The following is a 22,729-nucleotide window of genomic DNA, read 5'->3' on the forward strand; positions in this document are numbered from 1 at the left end:
CTGAGGAATTCAGGCAGATGAAGGGGAACTGTACTGGCTGAAGGGGCACTGAATACTGACACAGGCAATACACAACATGGACCTCCTGTACTGGGCGCGGAAAGTCATAAATGGACCTGTGCTGGGATAACTCTGCATCTTTCAGAGTAAGCTTCTCAGAAGAGCTAAGGTTTTAACAAGATGCAGGTAGACACCACATTGGTCCCCCAGTCTTTCTTTCTCTGCTCCTCAAATTTCAGGACCAGCTTGTTAATCATCATAGATGTCACTTCGGTGTGTCAATTTCTGGCTGAGGGGCCGCCCCCTGTCCTCCTCAGTTTCATCCTCCTCAGTTTCCTCTTCCTCCTCCTCTTCTGCCTCTTCCTCCTCCTCCTCCTCCTCTTCCTCTTCCTCCTCCTCCTCCTCCTCCTCCTCTGCCACTTCCTCCTCCTCCTCTTTCTTGGAGTGAGGCTTGCATATCATTCGTGCTTTTAGGAAATTATTGGAAAGTGGAAACAAGAATAGATTGCTGGCAGAGTCATAGCTGAGAAACAGATGGAGCAGGGAGTGGAAAGGGAGTGTTCAGAGAGTGCAGCAGCTCCGCTTAACACTGTCATCCGTCATCCCTGAGAAGTCAGATGCCTCACGCAGCACACGGCCATCCATCAGAAGGGGCCTTTCCTGTGGAATCCCTCCAGCCCAGAGGTCCGAGCCTCATGCCCAGATGCCTCTGCACCTGCAAGAGGGGCTGGGAAACCACCGTGTCATGCCCTCCCTTCTCTTCTTCAGATGGGACCACACAGGAGCCACCCAGACAGATGGCTGTGAAACTGGGATTTGCTCCTGACACCTGGGTCTGCCTGAGTCTCAGCAATGCTCAAGCAACCAGCCGGCATTAGATGAAACAGAATCAAATTCTTCTAGAAACCTCCCGGTTGGGCGAACACTAACTTGGCTGTCACAGATTGCCCGCGAACACCAATGATAATTCACTTATGCAAATGCATCACTTTCTCGGTCTCTAGAACTGTGTAGGGCAATAATAACCAGGAACAGACTACCTTTGAAGAGATGTGAATCTCCACCCACCCGCCTGCTCTTCCTCTGGTTCTGAGTAGTAAGAACTTCTTGGATTTGGGTGCACTTATGCTTTGCCATGAAGAGCCTCACAAGACTCCAGGGAGCACTGTGGCTGACCACAGCAGAGGATGGCTAAGATGTGGTAAGGGCCTGCACCCCTCAGCAGATGCAGAGACTGCAGAAATCATGGAGACAGCTGCATGAAATCCACACGTGCAGAGACCAGACTAGTGCCACAGTCCACACAAGGGGGCAATGTTCTTTGATGTTACTTGACAAATCTTTTAAAAATATTTTTATAAACTTCTTTATTTGGTACAGGGTCTCACTTTGAAGCTCGGACTTGTGGTGACCCTCCTGTCTCAGCCTCCCCAGCACTAGGATTACAGGTGTGTGTCACCACGCCTGGTTTTGGTGGCTGGTATAGCAGCACAGCATGTGGTACCAGGGATCAAGCCCAGGGCATTGCACTTGCCAGGCAGGCACTTAGACCGCCAAGCTATCTCCCCAGCCCCTGACAAGTCTTTACAGAGAATTTGGAGTCATTAGTCAGGCACTGTGCTAGGTGCCCAACTCTGTACAATGTTACCATCAGGAGCATTGGATAAGTTCAGGATCCTTAGACCCATCTGGTTTCAAACACTTTCCATCTCAAAGCCACGCTCATTAGCATCCGTGCAGACACAGCAAGCAGTTCCATCTCCACGGGCTTGACGGAAGTACCACTTTCTCATGCCCACATATAAAATGACCTATATGATCTTCCCAGAAAATAAAAATGATTTACTATGTGTGCTGCTGAGACTAAAACAGTGAGCTCGACACGGCTTCCTGCACTCACTGTGACATCTGTTGGCTAGGCACCTAGCAGGTTGGGGGAAGAACAGTGGAAACACAGGAGAAAGAGACACCAACTAGAAGAGAGATGGGAGAAGACTCTGATCAATTTTGCAATTTATCAAAATGAAAGTGATGATACTCTTTATGATGTATCAAAACGTAAGCTCAAATATCTCATTTTAAAAAATACTTCCTGCCTCATTCAACATTATACGGAAGACCCTGTTCCATAAACAAAAATTCAGAGATCTTAAATTGCCTACGTTTTCACAGTGAGCATAGGAATTTTAGGTAAATCCCACTCCAAAGTTTATGGTCTTTGTAGGTATGAAGATGACCTGATGACTGTTTAGTATGAGTTAGGTTTCCACACAACTTTGCTCAGTATTGGAAATTTAACTGAGGGGTGCTTTTCCACTGAGAGACATCCCTAGATTTTTATATTTTGAGACCAGGTCTCCCTCAATTCCCCATCTGGCCTTGAACATGTGGTCCTCCTGACCCAGCCTTCATAGTAGGGGATGACAGCATGTGCTCCATGCCTGGCTCCGTGTTATTTAATTCCATCCTTACAGTTGCTTTGTGACAAAACACTGTTCATACCTCTATTTTTCCTGCCAATTACCAAAGTGAGAAGAAGTTAAGCGATTATCTCTATGGCTGACAAGTGACAGTGCCCAAGCCCATATGAAGCCAGGGCCCTTGCCCTTCCCAGCCCTCAGTCACTGGATCCACCAGGCTGCCCAGATGTGATCACAGAGCTCAGCTTGCCACGCCAGGAATCTCCAGAGTGACAAGGGGCAAGAGTTCTAGGCACAGGCTCCCAATTCAGCTCATCAAATTCCTTTCTGTCCAGTAGAACAAGACGTCACATGTTTGAACTGGTGACTGATCCACTTCACCTTTGCTCAGCTTCCACATAGAGGTGGGCTGTCATCTTTATAGCTGCTGCGCTCCTCCAATGGGGACTCATCGGGTCACCATTTGCCTTTGTCGTCGATCATGCTTTCTGACATCCGGACAGGTTTCTCATTTGATTAGGGATGAGCTTCCTCTGCAGCATCTCTGAGACACTATCCAACTCCCACATTCAGTTTTGGCCTTCATGCTCTCAACAGAAACCAGAGAACCCAGATAACTAAGCTGGGCCCCCAAGAAGAAAGCAAGAGAAAAATGTCCCAAAGCCCCCCTTTCCCCATCACCTGCCCCCACACCTACTAAGATGTCTCATGCATTTATTCCCACTGAGCCAGACAGCAAACTTCCTGTTCTCCAAGGGTTCCATGAGTGAATGCTACTGGCCTCTTTTCTATTCCTGAAAGGGAACCCTGATTGTCACAGCCTGCTAGTGTTATTTATGTTCCTTTGAAGCCCAATTGTGCGCTTGTATTTTTCAAGATAAATGTATTTAATTTCCTTGGAGCTCACCGACCACCTTTTTTGTCTCGCAATTGTTCTGCAAAGCCTTCAGTAATCCAATCTCCTTGAATTGGGCTGCCAGCATCTGTGAGTGGCTAGCGATATTTCTTTTTATAGGAACTCAGGGAGAAAATAAATAAATAAAAATCCGTGCTTTTGTAAAGAGAAAGCAGCAGCAAATGAAACTGCTTGGAATGGAGCCTCCTGCGCTGTGCAACCTCCGGTCTTCCACAGGCTCTGCCATTTCAATTTTTGGGAGGTCATCCAAAGGTAGATGGCCATTAAACTATAGGCAGGGAAAGGAAGAGGTGAGAGAAGTGAAGGGGGAATGAAGGGACCCCTGACAGCATGGCTCAGGACGGGTGGCATCGTCCCAATGTTAGGGTTCTTTCCCAAGTTTGGCAGTGTCGTTTGAGTTGTAATATTGGATTAGAGCTGGGGTAAGCACCAGTTCCTTTTCTTTGCAATTTCTCACATTTTAATAGGATAAGAAAGCAGAAAAGTATTAAATTAGGCACCAGCATGTCGTCTGATACATTTTAATTGAAACCAAAAGCGCCCATAGCCACTGTCAGTTTCCGAGGTCTCTGAAGAAAAGGCCCCCTTCCTGCTTGCATGTATGGCAGCGCCATCGCTCTTGGCCAGCTCCATATTGCTCTTATTTCTTTAGGTACATGCTAACGCCAGCTGATTCAAATTACAGAAAGAAAGATCACCTAGGAGCTGCCGTGGAAAGCAAATTAAAACTACCGCCCTTGGTTTCATTTGAGACATGAGAGGAAAAGTGTTCCTGGGGCTTGGTTTCTCTTAGCCATTTAAAGACTTCAAGGAAGGGACCTTTGGGGTCACGGCAGTCTTGTTTCTCTGAGTCTCTTGAGTAGTGAGTTTTATACTGTAGTAAGTCCAGTGGCTAACTGGCCGCAAAGAGAGATGAAGCAACAGCACCTCATGTTTGGGGCTGGTGCTTCCGGCTCGGCCTGGAGGAGGCCTGGTGAAATTTCCCTTAGCCAAGAAGGTTTTGAGCCTTTGATGTTTGTGTGGTTTCCAGCACGGCCAGAATGGGGTCCCTGCTGGCCAATGCCCTGCTCTCACGGTGACTGGCACGGCATCTCCTGGACAGTCCCATGCTTGCACATCACCTTTTATTAGCAGAGATTATCCTGCGTTCCTAAGGACAATGGCAGACAGCCAACTTAGTGCTGGTGGGGTCACAAAACTCAGGCATCCCCTGAAGCCCTGGGATCCAGGCAAGACAGCTTCTGTTGTTTATTCTCTTTCATCTGTTCAGCTCTCTTCTCTGGTGCAGGGAACATTTGGTCTCACAAGCAGTAGCTCAGTGAGGCCTCCTGTTCATAGATTTCTGGCTTTCTTGGGAGTCTGCTTTCCTTCCCTCTGTCAGCTCTCCTTCAACCTGAGCTCCGCTGTCAGATCAGTCTACCTGGACCTCTGGGGGTTGGGAAGCATTTCCAGAGCCAACAACTACAAAAATGGTGACTACTTTTCAATCAATGAATCTAATTTTTACTTGAAACCTCCATTTCTACTTGACTGACAAATGCACAGAGAATTCTCAGCAGCCATTCCAGGTTTAAATTCAGTGTTCTCTCTTTTTTTCCTCCCCTCTGGTGCTGTGTGTCAGGCCTGGGGTTCAGAAAGCGGTCCTGCCTGTGTCAGAGCAGAGCAGGGGGTGGGGGTGTGGTCTCACCTGGCGCCAACTCAGATTTCTAGTATCCTCGTCTGGGGCCTAGGAAAATTCAGGCCTTTACTGCGTCTTCTCTGCTCTCGGTTCCCATGTGTCACTTGTGCCAATTCCACTGTGGCATATCGCATATTTCTGGGGTTTGCCAAATACCACAAATAAGCAGGAAAATCTCTCTATAATTATTTTAATCCTAGCTAATCCTAGAAATGATACTTGTCATTCTTCTGCTTCCAAAAAGGCACACAGGCCCCTTCTCAGGGACTGGCCACGTTCTAATGCATCCTGCCCAGGTCATCTTTTTATCTCACTTGCAAATTTGTTGGCCCGGGCTCTTCTATTTCATTTGCTTCACTCTCCTGCATCTAACATGAACTTTATGCACAATTTCCTTCAGGAATCCATGTCTGAATTCCAAAATAATTCCCCAGCAAATCAACAACCTTGCTGCAAGAACATTATCTCTGCAACAAATTCTAAAAACAAAACAAAACAAAACAAAACAAAACAAAACAAAAACAAAAACAAAAAAAAAAAAACCTTGTTTTGGAATTTAAAGCCAATGATTTGATTTGGTTTCTCCCAAGGTAATAACTGTTCCTTGGAAACAGGAGTGCCGGTAAGAGCTCAGAGATCACTCCCTAGACTTGGGCTAGGTGCTGCAGGTCACTCTAGAATCTCTGACATTTTCTACCAGTTCTCTCAGGCCAGGTCCAGCCTGCTCTGCTATGCCCCAGCTGGCCCTTTGGTCTCAGCACACAACCCTGCCCACTGTGGTGATTTCTGCCTCTACGCCCTTCCTCAAAGTGCCTACTTGCCTGAAATACCATCTCCCTGCTATCCCTACCTGTACAATCCCTGTGCATCTTTAGAATCCGGTGTCAGAACAAAATGTTCTGATACTGTCCTTTGTATCTACTCTAATTTTTTTTTTTCTCCCTGAGCAAATAACAGCTAGTCTGGTCTACACTCACCTGCACCCCCAGATTTTAATTATAATTTGGCTAATATAAAGGATTTTTTTTTTGTTGTTCCTCGAATGGCTTCAGGGCACTTTTGGCCAGCGGGAGAGTTGTGAGGTTCGAACTCCAGCAACCTGAGGCTGAGAGGTTTGTGGAAGCAGCCACTTAAAGGCCTGAGCTAGGGCCATGCCCCCATGGCTAATATAAAATGTTTGCTAATCACTTTAAATTTGTTGGTCTTGTTTCCAGAAATCATTCTAGGACATTCAGGAATAAACCCATGTGACTTTTTTATTCTCTGGAGTAAAAACAAAAGGCTGTAACACTGTCACTCAGCATCTCTGTTGGCTGAATGGTGGGCTGGCTGGCTGTGGAAAATAACTTACCTGAATTAGCCTGCCCTGGAGTTTTTTTTGTTTTGTTTTGCTACTGGGGATTAAACCTAGGGCCCTCTATCCAAGAACTATACCTCAAGGCCACCTGCCCTTCCTTCCTTCCTTCCTTACAATTTTAAGACAAGGTCTTGCTAAGTTGAGCAGAGAGTCTTAGAATTTTTGATCCTCCTACCTCGACCTCCTGAATAACTGGGATTACCCCATCTAGAGTTGAGAGCCACATGGCATGACAGGAGTGCGGATCAGTAACACCATGAGGCCCTGGACTCTTACCATGAGCCAACTTCCACGCTACTTCACCCAACCTTCACAACAACCTAATAGAACCCTGGGTTACTGCATTCATTTTACAGATTTAAAACATGAGGCTTTGGCAGTGATAACTAATGTAGGCCCGCAGACTAGCAATAGGCAGTTTCAAACAAGATCTGTCCATACCAGTGTCCACTAGTGGCCACTGCCTTCTCCCGGGCAGCTCTGGCCTTTGCTTCCCTGAGAAGTGTGTGGTCTCCTTGGATTCTTTTGAACACAGCACTTCTTTTACATTACAAATGACTTGCTCCTTAGATACCTATTCCTAAGACTTCTCTTTGTCAGACAGAGGTGTCCATGTATAGATGCTTAGAAACACTGTCTCATCAAGGATAATCACTCGTGCTGAGCAGAAAGCAAGCATGTGCAGCCTTCATTCTGCCCTCCAGCTACTTCCCGAGGGTGGTGTGTGCTTGTGAATTTGCTGCACCCTTCAGCAAGGTTATAGTGGGTTACTAGTGCGACTATGTGATGTTTCGTCCAAAACAGGACATTTGGAAAGTAAAAGTTATCTAAAAATAGCTAACAAGGCCCAGCCAAATAGCTCAGTGGATTAAAGCACCTGCGAGCAGGTGCAGGGGCCAGGAGTTTGATTCCTGGGCCTGTCGTGCTGGCCCTGCCCCTGGGGCACGCTGAGACTGTGACTGAGACTGGGTGTGGTGGCGCACGCCTGTAAGCCCAGCTCTTGGGAGGCTGTAAACAGACAGATCACTGTCTGTCCATCTAGTAGTTAGACCCTGAACACCCTGTAGACCCCTCCCTAAAATACAAAAAATAACAATAAAATAAAATAAGAATAAAAATAGTTAACATATATTAACTCTGCTATAGATATAATCAAGGTAAACCATGATATGCTCTATAGAAAATCTGGGTGTTCGAAGACCCTTCACATTCTTGTTACTCAAGTAGTTAGTGGGAAGCTGCTTTTCCTTCAACCCAATGCAAATTCAACATTTGTTCATCCATTCAGTAAAAAGCATCCAGGGGCCAGGGGCTGTGCAGAACACAGACCCTGTCCTCATGAAACCAACTTTCTAGTAGAGGAGGCAGAAAGTAAGCAAACACAGAATATATCATGTGGTAATAAGGTCTGAAAAGCAAAAGCAGGGTTAGAAGGGGAGAGGGAGTGAAGACTTCCGTGAGCTCCCAGGGAGGCTGTGGAGAGTGCGAGTGCCCACCTTGGTGTGGAAGCAAGCTAGGAGGCTCGGTGAGAGGACAAAGAGGAAGTTGGGGAGGGAGGGCACAGGTCACAGTGAGCCTTCAGTTCACAGAAAGTGTGAATTTTATTCCAGGATGAGAAGCCACTGGGAAGCCAATGCTGCGATCTAATCTATATTTTTGAAGAAACATCCAGGCTCATAGTAGAGAATGGATTTGTGAGATGTAAAGATGGAGAAAGGATCCAGGCTGTTATATCCATACAGGTGGGAGATGTTGGGGGCATGGATTAAGGTGGAAGCCATGGTGCAGGGGATTACACCAGCTGATCCAGGACACGAAGTGAAGACTGTGCCTCTAGCTCTTGTGGGCCAGGGATACATTGGGTGCCTACAGTACACAAGACCCTGGGACAAGCCTGATCTCAGTCATCCTCAGTACACACATGATGCCTGCCAGGGTGCTTTCTCCCTGTGTCCTAGAAGTCATTACCTGAAACCTAGGGTGGGAGAAAAGGTCTTGAACATTCTTACCTTTAGCTCTGTGATCTTCCTCCTTGGGACACTTCCCCCCTTCCCACCACTTGCGCTTCAGGATTTCAAGGCGATTGTTCTCCTGTAGTTGGAGAATGGCCAGGTCAAATTCATCCCGGAAAACTGAACCTGTAGGGTCACAAGAGAGTCCAGGATACAGGCTATGAATGCCCTCCTAGGAGCCACTCCAGTTCCCTTCCAAGCATAGGTCCTAGCTGCTCTGCCTGCTTGGACCTCAGGAAGAGGGACAGATGCGACACGTGGCCCCCGGTCACTAGACCATTGCTGCCCACTCTGCGCCATCTCCTCTACAGTAAGGAGAGCCTTCTGGCTTCCTGGGTCTCTTCTACTTTCCTTATGCCCTCATGAACTGGCACATCCAACCCACTGCCAAGACCTCAGGATGGGTCAAGTCATAGCTTTCTAGAAGGTTCCACCCCCCCCGTCCAGTTACTCCCAATTTCTAAATTAAAACAAGATGATCTACACACATTAAGTGAGCTGTCCACTGATACACAAGAAGCTTCCTTATGTCCATCTGCACGAGGTGTCCCTGAGCCTCACGGCTGCCTGCTGGATGCTCCAAAACCATTGGCCTGTCTGTTACTCTATCATCCCCACCACTCTCTCCCTCCTTAAACACAAAGCTTCTTTCTGTTCAGTACAAATAAAAATTTTTTTTGATAGAATATGGTCAAGGAGCTTTGGTTCTAGAATTAAGGTTCAATCACAAAAACAGGCTTAAATGAAACAGTGGAGAGCTCCATGTCCCACGGTTGTCTGAGGTCTGTGATCACTAAGAGAAAGCTGCCAAGAGAGTGGAAAACAACCAAGCAGTCCAGTTTCTTTGTTCAAGCTCTAGGGCAGCCTGATGTCAACAGATGCCTCAGAGGAAAAGGGTTACGGTGAAGGATTTGGGCAGAAGCCTGGAACAAAGCTTCTCAAATTCTAATGTGCATAGGGATCACCTGGAGATTTAGTGGAACTGCAAGTTCTGGTTCAGTGGGTTTGGGGTGGGGCCTGAGATTTTTGCATTTCCAAAAAACTCCAAGGTGATGCTCAGGCTGCAGGCTATGAACTACATGCTGAGAAGCAAAGTAGCAGCTCTCTCAGACCCTGGCAATCCAGGACTCATAGGGTAGAACCTCCCATACTATAGACACACCTATCCCCGACACGCCCATGCCAGGACTGCAATCATGAACGTTTCTGTATAACTGGTGCAGGTGAACACCAGCAGAACTTCATGTCATAAGCAGGCAGTTTATGGATATAAGAATAAGTTGCCAGCAGACGTAGTTAGGTGTAAGGTTCATGAACTACCACGTTTAGAGACGTCTGTCCAGCCTGTAGCACACTTTTTTTTTAAATTTTTTATTTATGTGTGTGTGTGTGTGTGTGTGTGTGTGTGTGTGTGTGTACAGCTCAGCCCACCAGGGGCGGAGCTGGCTGGCATGTGGTGCTGGGGGATTGAACCGCGGTCCCTGTGCTTTACTAAGCTTGTTCTAAGTAAGTGCTTTAGACCACTGAGCCATCTCACCAGCCCCAGAACACTTTCATTTCAAGCATTTTCTAGGCATTTTCAATCCAACCCCATAACGCACTAAGAGTCACAGGAAAGAGCTATTCTGCTTACTTTATAGTTATTCAGCTTCTAAACCACCTGACCAGTTTTGTATCTTGTTCTTCTTTCTAGTTCTCTTTATTCAGGTCAAACAACATAGCTAAGTCAAATTTAGTCCTTCACCCCACTCTTGAGAATGACATACATGCATGACCTCAGATGCAGTAAGCTGTAGGATGTCTCCTCCAGCCTCCTGTGAGAACCACAGCACATCTTCCCATCTATCCAGCCCTGTCTAGGTGGGGGATCCATTGGGCAGCATGATCTGGTCAGTGAAATACTCTATTTGAAGATAAGCCTCCCAGCCTCAAGGCAGCTTCTTTCTCTGTTCTGTAGTCTTGGACAAGCAATGTATCTGCTCTGAATCTCTGTTGTGCCCGCTATAGAACAGGAAGAACCACATATGTCTCCCAGGTGGAACGCTTAAGTGAGATGAGACATGTGAAAATGGTATCAGATTAGACACAAAATTAAAGCACTTCCCACCATTTGTCCTTGGTTATTAGGGAAAATTTCAGAATTGGTCCTTAATGATCCACAGTCAAGTTTCTAATGAAAATATTGGAATCACTTGAAAATGAAGTTGAACTCATTAAATTGCTAGACTACCACCAAGACGCATCCTAAGTTCATTGTGTGGCTCGCTCTACCGTCTTGAAAGAGAACATCAGCCAGTGTACCTCCCAAATGGGCCCATAATCTGCATACTAATGGACACTGATGCCACGTGGCCTTTAGTGGAGGATGTGCCTCATTCCAGGTATCCTGAGTGAGGCCTCCAGTTACAGAACTGCAAGTGGCAAGATCTAGAGTTCAGAGATGAGCCATTAGTACTACCTGGGTTCAGTTGCTTGGTTTCTGATCAGTAATTAAGAAGTTATTTTTTTTTTTATCAAATGACATGGGGAATTATGGGAAAGATGGGAAGGATCTTCCCACATCCTGCTAATATTCTCTCAGGCAGGACAGAAGCAAGACGCTATAACCAGATTATCAGGCTTAACCCTAACAATAGGCATTTGAAACTTAATTTTATCAATGGGATAATTGAGGCTCAGAGATGTTAAACAGCCCCTCTAAAGTACCAGGATGACAGTAAACAGGATACTTTTCCAGGCTGGTGTGACTAACACCATGCTCATTACACTCCACAGGTGTAAGTGAATTCTATAATTTACAGAGCTTGTATTTGGCTAAATATCAACAGAAGGGAAAGGCAATGTATCTACAAAGATGGGCATTTGGTGTGTTTGTGTTCTCCTGTGATCTGATGACCTCAACTCCTGCTTCTTCTGTGGATGCCTTGATAAAGAATACCCTGGGACAGAGTCACCCCTGGGCACCAGTGGCTCTCAGGGGTGCATGTTGGGGAAGGGTGTGTGCCAGAGCCACCTGGAGAACACACTCAGTTCTCTCCACAATCACAACAGCAGCTAAAAATGTTCCCCTTATCTCCTGGTGGAAGCACTACCAGCTGGGAAAGGCCCAAGAGTGAATGACCTTTAAAAAGCACAGCTAAGATACCTTTTTGGAAGCCAACTATCTCCACCCTGCTCTATAACACAATGCGCAGATGGCAACAGGCAGCAGGCTGAACACCAGGGCTTTATCATCTTTCCCTGTTACTCATGCTGACTCAGAACAGGAAGATCCCTGAAATCCACAAATAATTGAAAGCTATTTCACCAAATCGTGTCAGTAAATTTTTCAGTGGACACTGGCAAAATGCAAAATTAATCCATTCAGTTAGGTGTTACCACCTCTTCCTTCTTCCCTCTTCTAGTACAGACGTCAATCAGAGAAATGGCCGAAGAACAGGAAGCAGAATAAGAGAAGCAAGTATCCAATACTGAGTGCATCAATAAACCCTTTAATAATGAGAATGAGCCTGTAATAATGTCAATCAAATAACCAAATAGCTCTCTCATATTTATGGGCAGAGTGTTTACCACTCTGTAAAAGTTGTTTTGTTTTTACCGGAAGTCACTGTTAAACTGATTCTGGAACAGGAATCTAACTATGTATGTATGTATGTATGTATGTATGTATGTATCTATCTATCTATCTATCTATCTATCTATCTGTATAGGGCATCAAATACATGACCTTGTGCATGCTAGCCAAGCATTCTAGTGCTGAGCTACATCCCCAGCCTGAAATCCTGAAACAGGAGTTACTGAATTCAGCGTGTTCCACGGTTTTAGCTGCTCTCAGCCTGCCTGGATGAAGCTACCCGTGAGGCTGCTCCTTGCCTGCCTACCGACTGGCATGCCAATCCCATAGCCCTTGGTGTCCAGCAGGCCCCCAATCTGAGTGAGGTTGCAGTTTCGCTGCCGATAATACTCATTCATGGTGGACTCCAGCAGAAAGGCGTAGTTGGAGTTCAACACCCTGGCAATTCCCTCCTCTGTGCTCTTCACAAATACACTTGGCTGCTTGGAGTACATGTAATTCCACATGCGTTGATAGGTCTGGTAGCGGGAATTCTGGGGAGAGAGCAAAAGGAAGCGGAATTGGGAAAAGAGAAAGAAAAGAGCAAGGAATCAAAATGCGCCCTAGAATGCTGTCCCTTGCCCCGCGGGCCCCCCATGATAATCAAGAGCCTTTCCCCCTCCATCTCTCAATTCAAGATGTTCACCACCACTGCCCTTGCACAAAGACGGGGCAGCCTCTAGGTCCCAAGGCGCTGGGAATTCTGGACACAGGTTTGATTACCAGTTCCGCCACATCAACCCTAGAGATCTGTCAATGACAGCTTCCTTTTGCTGGCATGAAGTCCTGGCTATGTCCCTTCATCATCTCTCAGTTTGGAGCAGGAAATTCAGGTTCATTCAGGACTTAGAACGCCACCAGCAGAAGCAGTGCAGTTATTTGCCATCTACTCTGAAACAATTTGTCTATCACATAGCCAGTGCTGGCTTCTATTTACCAATCATAAGACAGAATTCTGGGGGTCTATCCCAACTGTGTGCTTACAAGATGCTTTCTACAGTCTCTGCACCAACAGACTCTGAGACTTGCATGGGAAACAGAAAATGGAAGGACTGGGGCTTGCTTAATGTGAAAATGAGCTTCTTCTACGTTAGGCTGGCTGGACACCCACTGGCCCCAGGGGAAATCTGCTTCCCTTGAGATCTTGAAGCCTAGGAAACTACTGTTCTGCCTGGCCTCGTTCTGTCAGCCTTGGAGATCAAGCAGCTTGTCAGTCAGCGAGCACATTATGGTGGCAGCGCCTTCTCCTCAGCCTGGAAAGGAATCCCAAAGGAGCGAAGCGGCGCCCCCATGTGAGGCCTACCAGCCAGGGATCAGTGATCCCAGTCGATCTTAGTCAAACTGTGTTCCTCAATAATCAGCCATTTGTGTTACTAAGACCTATCTTGTTTGGTCTTAGGAACACCTAATACACTACCTCATTTCTTAAAATTTAAATATATACTTCAGTTCCACCCTACACAGCAATGTAAATAAAACTATAGATTTAATTCACAGCATATTTTTCTAATGTACATAAAACAAACATGAAGCTATTACATTCAAACAAAGTCCCAGGGACCGGGGAGATAGCTCAATAGAATAAGCGCTTGCCTGGCAAGCATAAGGGCCTGAGTTCAATCCCGTTCTGAAAGCAAAACAAAACAATTTTAAGCTCTTCCTGTTAGTGGTCTGAGGTGACCTGTGAAAATGGTTCATTATTCTCTCGACCCAGAAAACCCCACAAAATCATGCAAATCAAGAGGCTCAAATCTTCACGTCCATAATAAGAACACGCGTGAAACTGCCCAGGCCACCAAGGGTATGCATATCTGAAAGGCCACCAAGTATCCGAAGGATGTCACATTAAAGAAGCAGTGTGTACCATTTCGGCATTACAATGGTGGAGTTGGTAGGTGTGCCCAGGCCCAACAGCGGGGCTGGACACAGGGTCGGTGGCCCAAAAAGAGTGCTGAATCTTTGCTGCACATGCTTAAAAATGCAGACAGTAATGCTGGACTTAAGGATTTAGATGTAGATTCTCTGATTACTGAACATATCCAGGTGAACAAAGCACCCAAGATGTGCTGCCGTACTTACAGAGCTCATGGCTGGTTAATTCATCCATGAGCTCCCCCTGTTAGCTACCAAAGGAGCTCCCAATCTGTTAGGAACAAATTGTTCCTAAACTAGAGGAGGAAGTTGTACAGAAGGAAAAGATATCCCAGAAGAAACTGGAGAAACAAAAACTTATGGCATGGGAATAAATTAAGCATAAAATAAATGCAAATAAAATTAATGTTGTCTATTAGTAAAAACAAACAAAAGCCCCCAACAAAGTCCCATCATGTTAAACATAAAATCATCTCCAGTACTAACAACTGTCCAGGTACATCACTCTAGGATAGGCTAACATTAACCCAGTGTCCTTTGGGGGCTTCCTTCTGGCTCATTTTGTGGAGGAGGAGAAAAGTGAGCCCCGGGTAGATGTTCAAAAGAGATAATGAGATGAGATGTTTTTATCTCCAGCACACAAATATCGCAACTTTATTCTGCCCGGTCCTCAAGTGAGGCTTACTTGGAAGAAGGTCATGCTGGAGCCTCCATGAATTGTGCCATATTCAATGGCAGTCTGGTCAGCCAGGTCATCCACTGACTCAATGGGCACATCCATACGCTGCACAGTCAGAAAGGCTGCCAGGTTGGCCGTGTAGGATGAGATAATAATCAGTGTGAACGCCCACCTGCGTAGGAAAAGACCAGGAAGTCACTGTCTGGGCACTCCCATTTGTCTTGGTCCCCAAGCCCAGTCTGGCTGTGACACAGGAGAGACCAACTATCTGTCTATTAAAGGAGCTCTTAGTGGGGGAAGAGAAAGGGGGCAGGGTTTACGATGTAGAGAGAAAGTAGACTGAGTTTGTGAGTGTTGCCTGGAAAAACACAATTGACTCTTCTTTCCTGTTTTTGAAAGGAGGTAATTATTGGCTGTTACTCAAAAGCTGTTGAAGGCCATGCACATGAGCCAGCCTGGGGACCATGGGAAGTAAGCCGGTGCATGAGCTGAGAGCTCCGACTTGGAGCACTCTGTGCAGAGGTACAACTGGGCTGTCTACCCACCTCCTCAGGTGGAAGGCAGCCTTCAGCTGTGAACGGCAAGGCACTGTGCACGTACTGCTCAACTGCCCCTCCACAATCCCTGCAACTCTAGAGGGCAGGGAAGTGCAGCTGGGAAAATGAAGTGGCTTACCAAGTAACACGCTGATATGTATCTATTTTGGAACCAGTTCTATAAATCTTGATAGAAAGTCTTTAATGAAGACAAACTGTTGAAAAACACCTTCCAATCGCTAAAATGTTAGAATTTGACAATACTCTTTTTTCTTTGGAGACAGGGCCTCTCTGGGGTCCAGGCTGGTCTTGCATTCACTATGTAGCCCAGGCTGTCCTCATATTCATGGGAATCTTCCTGTCTCAGCCTCCCAAGTGCCGGGATTACAGGTGTGCACCATCACACTGGGCTGAAAATACTCTTACAATGGTCATGCAACCTCAAACTATAAGACTTCTATTGAGTTGTTACAGCCCATTTAGTTAGAAAAATTTTGCAATGCAAGTAGAATATATGCTAAAGCCACTAACTATAGTTTCTTCCCCTAGGTAGATTAAACAAGCTTTGCTCATCTGGTTAACAGTATGGATCTGCATCCCAATACTTTTGGTGTAAGGGGTTCAAAGAGAGGCTCAGCACAATTCAAGTCGAAGAACCACAATTCTGAATCAATGAGATCTAAATTCACAAGCCATCACTTCTCATAGACATTGCTGGCTAATGTATATGCCACAGGACTCAGCAGCTGGTAGCCACCAGGTGGGTTTTCAAGAGCAGCAAGTGCCACTGCCTCTCATGCCACTGTCATTAGGCACTTGTGCTGGCTGCCTCCCCAGGGGTGAAGCAATGAGGGACTCTCTTAGAGCACAGCTAGCCATCGATAGATTTTTTATGCTGCCAGTGAGGTGAATGGGCTTTCAATTCTGGTCCTATTCCACCTACAAGATCACAGGGAAGGCTACTTCAAGCTCATCTGTCTAATGGGACTCATAATGCTTGCTCTGCCAGTCTAAGGAGAGGTGTGACATCAAGGGAGGTGGTATATCCTCAGTGATCAGTAATCTGTAAAGGACTTTATGAACGGAAGAGACACAGGGAAACATAAAGAAAGACCCTAATTAGAGATAGCTCAGGGGACTAAAGCGCCTGCTTAGGTAAGCTTAGGCAAGTGCAGGGACCACAGTTCAATCCTGGTGCCAACCCTGCCCCTTGGGTGGGCTGGGCCTGCTACAGAGTCTGGGGTGTTGTGACGTGTGCCTGTAATCCTAGCCCTGGGGAGGCTGAAAACGTGAGGATCACTATGAGTCTGAGCTGCGTAGTGAAACGCTGTAACAACCAAATACATTTTGAAAAAGAGAGAGATCCTCAGCCAGTATACAAGGGAAAATCACTTGCTACCTCCTTGTATCTTTCCCATGTGAAACCTACAGGTGGAAGGTGTCCCTCCCTGCTCAAGACCTGCTCTCTTTGCTCCTGGTTGCTGACTCCCACCCTGTTGCTTCCAAAAACCCTGTTGTTTTTTGTGATCATTCCCAGGAACAAGCCAGTGTTTTCCTGCTACTTAGCTGCACTGATGAAAGCTGGGATCATTGGGCACTGGGTGGGGCCATGGCCTCGGGGTTGGCTGGGAGTTTCCTGTCTCATCCACCGGGCTCCATTATGACATCTGTCCCACCTTGGGTAGCCTTGTGGCACTTGAGGCCTCAGGTCATAGGGGAAGGGTCAGAGAGCCTAGGTAGCTCGATGCATGCCTGTCATCAACTTTGTAAGGAGGAAAAGGATGCTCGTGCAGTTTCCTGGGGTTGGTAGAGCCTGGCTCCTATGTGAAAGGAGCATTATAAGTTGTGATGTTGGTATTCTTGTAAGTAGCATGGCATTTTCTGTCAGCTGGTCTGGTGAGAAGGCCAGGGCAACCCTGTCTTCTGACCTCCCAAACCCCAAGGAACTGACCAAACCATGGACTTGATTTAGTGAGGGACCAGTGAGCACCCCTCATAGTGGCTCCCCTTTACTGCCAAGGCCCCTTCCCAACACACTCTGGGACACGGTGACCAAGCCCCTTGGGCCAGCCTTTTAGGACAGTACCCTGCAGGACTCATGCCTCTGAAGCTCTCTAGAGGATGGGTACAGCTTGGAGAGGGCTGCCATGTTGATGAAGCAGATAGTGGGGCCATGCTGTACCAACAACCAGGGCCACCCTGTGGACAGAAGAGCCCCGGGTACTGAGAGGTCAGCATCCTCAGCCAATGGGTGCTTATGTCTCAGTACATCTGCTATGATTCCCTGAATTTTGAGGGACCACTGGGATGACCTCTGCCAAGCTATTCCTTTTTCCTGAGGACAATGAGTCACAGTTCTCTGAATCAATCTACTCAGTACCTTCTTAGCAATATCTGATAATAGGTGAGCATTTTGCTCCAATTGTTGTGCTACATAGTACATTGTACTACATGTGTTATTTATCAAGGAAGTGGGTATTCTAGATAGGAAAGGCTGCTGCCCCAGTGACCAGCCCCACCTGTGCTCCTGTGTGACCTCTGCACAGACCTCCCTTGACCTGGGCAACAGGACCCACAGGACGAAACACCAGCTTCCCTTTCCTTCAGTCTAGTCAGCCTGAAAAGCAGGCAAGGGGACTGAGTATGTTAAGCCCTGTAAGTTGTGGTAGCCAAACTGAAACTGGATTTTTAGAGATCAGAAACTATCCCTCACAAGCTCGCCCCTCTACATCTATAATATATATGTCATTTCCTCCATACTGCCTAATGAAAATCATTAGCGCATGCATTCATGGTGAGAACACATTCAAGTTTTCTTTTTTTCTTTTTCTTTTTTCTGTATTTTAGAGACAGATCTACAGGGTGTTCAGGGTCTCACTTTAGATTGGACTCATAGTGATCCTCCTGTTTACAGCCTCCCAAGTGCTGGGATTATAGGCACATATCACCACGCCCAGTCTCAATCCCAGTCTCAGCATGGCAGGCCCAGGATCAAACCACCAGCCCCTGCGCCTGCTTGCAGGTGCTTTAATCCCTGAGCTATTTGGCCAGCAAACACATTCAGGTTTTCAAAGAGCTTCTCTACCCTGTAAATCATTTGCCCTTTGCCAAGTGTCTAAAGGTCTGCATTTTCCCACACCTGCTGAGGTAAACAGGCCAAGCGCCCAGAGGCATGGGGACAAAGCTCCAGACACCTGGGAGGAGGTGTGATGGGGCAGCCTCCTCCGGGAGGGACAAGTTGCTGGGAGCTCGTATTTACATACATCTGCACATGCCTTGCTGGCCTGGCCACTCAAAGCACAGGTTATTTTCAGGGTAGGAAGTCGTCTATGCTTGGCTGTGGGCCTTAAAGGCCGTCTTCTTGCTCTTCCTTCCAGCCTGGGCTCTCTTCTGTATCCAGATCTCAGAGGCAGAGTAAAGGGAGCCACAGAGATAACTCAGAGGGGGTTTTGTGCACTGTCTGCAATCTTTAGAGCTGGCAATCAGTAGCTAAGCTCCCTGCTGGGGCACCATGAAAGGCAGAGGTTTTAGGGTTTGCCTGTTAGGGTTTCTAAGGCTCCTGGCTACGTGCAGTAGATCAGGGCTTAACGGCGGTCCTCTTTTTGCTCCCATGTATCGTGGTTCCACTCCCCCTCAGCCCCGGCCCTGTCTCCTGCAGGACCTTACCAGACTCCACTGACACAGCGGGTGGATAAGGCGCGAGGGGCGATGGTAGAGCCCTGCTGCATGAAGCCCCCAACTGGAAACCAGAGGCTGTTGCCGAGGGAGTACTGGTTCACTAGCAGGTTGCATCGGCCCTGGGCGCACGGGTGAGGGCTATACCACTCGTAGGGTGTCAGCCTGCAGGAGAAAAGGAACATACACCAACACTGGGGGAACAGGGTGAGAAAGGGTGCTGGGCAGTGGGGACCAACTCTGCCTTCTGACCTCACTGCTGGGCCCCAGCCACTGGTCCTGTTGCTTTGGCCCACCTTCTTCCTTTTGTTGAATTTGAATACCCTCCACCACCACCACCACCACCACCACCACCACCACCACCACCACCACCAAAAAGAGATGTAATGGTACAATTGCACTAGGTTGGTTGACCTCACACTATTTTCTTTAAAGTTAGACTTTTGTCCTCAAATAAATTCTGATGTGGAACTCCAGTAAACAAAACATTAAAGGTGGAGCTCCTTGGCAGGGGCTGGGAGCATCAAGGCCTGGGAAGCCAATCAAGTTGCTTGTTTGTCTATTTCAAGTTCAGGGGGGATCAGGAAAGAACCCTAGGGCCCCACAGAACCAGGATGTAAAAACCCTCAGCCTCGTTCTGCAGCTTCAGCCGATACTGGACTCACCGAGAAGGCTTATTAAAATGCAGATGCTACACTCTGCCCCCAAAGCTTCTGGGTCGGGGAGTACCAGTAAGGCCTAAAGACCTGCAAGCACCCGGGCGAGAGCGATGCCTGCAGCTCCAGGTCCATCCTGAGAAGTAGGGGCTCACACTCCCAATAGACAGCTTCTGGGGCCCCGGCCCTAGACATTCGGAGACACCGGAGCGAGGAATTCAAAAGTTTAAAAGCTCCTGGTGTGTCTCTGATGATCAGATGGCTTGTGAATGACAGTAGTTTTAAAACACTTTTTCCCTCTAAAATCTTATCCAGAAGTACAACACACAGAGATAAAAGCAGAGCTGGATCTGGAAGATGAGGCGTAGGGGCCTCAGAGCTGCAGTCGCCCCCGCTACCAAGTCTCTGGCAGTTCACAGCAGCCGCTGTGCCACATAAATCCTGCTTGAGGCCACTGTGTTAGGATGGAATAGCCTATGCTTGGATATTCACACATTCTCCATGTGTGGGTGTGTCTCTGTGTGTGAATGTGTGCAGTTAGTGCTTTATACAGTTTTTGCTAGTGTTTTTGGTAACACAGGATGAGTGAGTAGGTATGGAGAGCAGGGGAGTGTGGTGGTGTAGCCCCGAGGGCAGGGTTAGGCTGTCTTGGGCATGCTGAGGAGAGCTGTGTGTGTGTATCTGCTGATCAACCCAAGCACCTTTCCAGGGCCCTAAGGTGACCTGGGAGCTGTGGCATGACACGCCCAGGGGCTCAGTCGCAGGAGCCAGAGGGAATCACAGAGCAGTGGAGCTGGCCGCGTGCAGACAGCTTCCTAAAAGCAGCACAGACAGCGCTGCGAAGTGGAGAGCAGAAGTGTCAGACGGCACGCGAGCTCCCGCGCCTCGCCAGCTGTCACTGACAACAGACACTTGACAGTAGCAAGCGCGAGCCCACGAGGCCCGCAAGGGGTAGGTGGCATGAGAGCAGCGAACTCAGCTGCCTCGGGAGACTGCCAGGTTGTGAGCAAGGCCACTCTTGCCAGGCTGGTCCTGTGGGCCCAGATGACCTTCCTCACTGTGGCCTTGATCTCCACCAGAAGAGTCACACAGGGCGATGCAGCAACGTGGCTCCACTTGGGCAGGAGGGGAACTGGCTTGGGAGTTAGGCACTCTAAGGCTCAGGACCCTGATGCTGCCTCTCCCAATCAGAAGGAGCATGTGCTCCCCTTGTCCGCTGAATGCTCTTGGCAAAGAGCCCACTTGCAGCAGCAGAGCACACTACAGAATCATCCAGCCCTGCCACTGTGGCCTAGATGCAAAAGACAAGCGAGGGGACACTTGCAATAGATCTCCATCAGATTTTTATGAGCTCATTTATGAGCTCTGCCCCATACAACTGAGGCAGAGGGCTGAGCAGGGAGTAGGGACTTCAGTGAGTGGCCTGGGAAGACCAGGGCTTGTTTCACTTCTGCATGGTGAGTTCCTTCTGATTCCTTCAGAGTCCCAGGTTGGCCCAAAAGCCCTTAGACTCAGACAGAAGCAAGCCCCTTTGCACACACTCTTGAGGGATCAAAGCTCAGGGACACCTCTGGATTCTTTGCTAGGCGAGGGTAGTTTCTAGCTTCTGGGGCTAGGGGAGGGCTCATCCTCTCCAAGCTCTAGTCTGGACCATTCGTCTTAACTTACTACCCCAAAAGGCTTCTCTCCATCCTGTCCTCGTGCTGCCCGCCACCCTCCAATGTCATATCCAACAAGACAGCTGTGTTTTCAGAGACAGATGTAAGCTCTGGTTTCTCCCTGGCTTGTGCCACTACAGTCTCCAGGGCCGCCTCTCCGGATGCTCAGTCTGTTTCTTGTCATTTAGCCTTTGTGGCAAATCTCGGTGAGGACTGATGCCAGGGTAGCCAAATGCAGCATTTAATCAGACTGACAGTCCTGTCGTGCTCGCCTTCCCAAGGCTGGTATTGGAGCAGGGGGCCACAGACTGGGGACTGGGAGGGAACCTGAGCTGGCAGTGTAGAAGCAAATCCAGTCTGCACTGTGTACGTCAGGGAGAGCACAAATGTGTAGATAGATCAATGGGCAGTGTGAGGTCAACACCGGGGCAGAGAGCATTTCTGGGCCAGAGCCCCTCTCCCGTTCCTCTAGTTTGCACAAAGGTCTCAATGGCCCCTCTACTCCCCACTCCTGCCCCATGCAGTTCTCGGAGGTGGACACGAGGTGGCGGTGTGAGGACAGGGAAGGGCAGCGGAGAGTACCGAGCCACGAGGAAGAGGACACAGCTGACAGCCAGATAGGCGAGAAGCATGAAGAGCCAGACGCCTGGAGAAAAGGGGTCCAGGAAGGAGAAATAGCCCGGTCTGCGTCCCTGGAATGGAGATGAAAACATGGTTCACCATACACATTCAGTCACAACTGCCCTGGGGCAGCACGAGGCAGGGCAGGGTGAGCGCAGGTCTGGCCCCAGATCACATCTGTTTGGGCTCTGAGTGTTGGTTTGAAGGACTGTAGGTTTGAAGATACAGCAGGGGCCGCTCCCGAATACACCCCCTGCCCTGAGCTCTGTGGATAACTCAGAGCTAGGGAGTGGGAGGGTCATGTCCAGGCATGAGAAGGCTCTGTGCTAGGAAGGTAGACCGGCCTCAGTACCCCCGCACAGCACCTAGGGGACAGCGTGCCCGGCTCAGGAGGCCCGCTGAGCTGCTGATGTCTGCGCGCTGGAGGCTGACATCAGCACCTCTCTTCCTATTCGAGTGTTTCTCAGGAGTATGCTAATACACAGAGACCTTCTCACATAAACCTCCACCGGTCCTGGGAGGCACAGCTTATTATTTTCATTTACTAAGGGAGAAACCAAAGCCCATGTCCAAGGTCACAGTGCTCTAAGTGGAAGACGGGAACCCAAACACACATCTGACTCAAAGCCTAGGGCTTGTCCCACTGTGCCACAGGCAAATGCACCTATCCCAGGTCCATCGGTGTGCTTGCCTACAGGGTGAAGCAGGAGCAGAGACTAGACACCAACCTTCCACCATCTTCCCCAGGAAAACAGCACAAACGAAGAGTTTTCTGTGCATCTTAGTTGTGTGGTTTGGAGCAAGTCCTCCTCTGGTCTCAGTTGAGCGGGCTTGGTCAGAACCAACCTACTGGTGCCTCTGGACTGCATATAGCCTACAGCCTTGCTTTATTTACCCCAAAGTATTACTTTTTTGAGATAGGGCCTTATGGGGCCAGGGAGATAGCTCAGTGGAATAAGTGCTTGCCTGGCAAGCACAAGGTCCTGAGTTTGATCCCCAGTACCACAAGAGAGAGAGAGAGAGAGAGAGAGAGAGA

At 48.1% G+C, this 22,729-nt stretch overlaps 1 protein-coding gene across 1 annotated transcript in view; it reads right to left on the minus strand.

The window, feature by feature from the left end:
* Positions 1–22,729, minus strand: part of Grik4 (glutamate ionotropic receptor kainate type subunit 4) — a 362,522-nt gene that overhangs the window by 17,403 nt on the left and 322,390 nt on the right. The window contains exons 14-18 of the mRNA XM_004636401.2: positions 21,655–21,764; positions 18,750–18,923; positions 14,554–14,719; positions 12,265–12,490; positions 8,381–8,509 (exon numbers count right to left, since the gene is read on the minus strand). Of these exons, the coding sequence (XP_004636458.1) occupies positions 8,381–8,509; positions 12,265–12,490; positions 14,554–14,719; positions 18,750–18,923; positions 21,655–21,764 (805 nt within the window). The remainder of the gene's footprint in view (positions 1–8,380; positions 8,510–12,264; positions 12,491–14,553; positions 14,720–18,749; positions 18,924–21,654; positions 21,765–22,729) is intronic.

The sequence above is a fragment of the Octodon degus genome, unplaced genomic scaffold (assembly GCF_000260255.1).
Source record: "Octodon degus isolate 3935 unplaced genomic scaffold, OctDeg1.0 scaffold00080, whole genome shotgun sequence".
Classification (NCBI taxonomy): Eukaryota; Metazoa; Chordata; class Mammalia; order Rodentia; family Octodontidae; genus Octodon; species Octodon degus.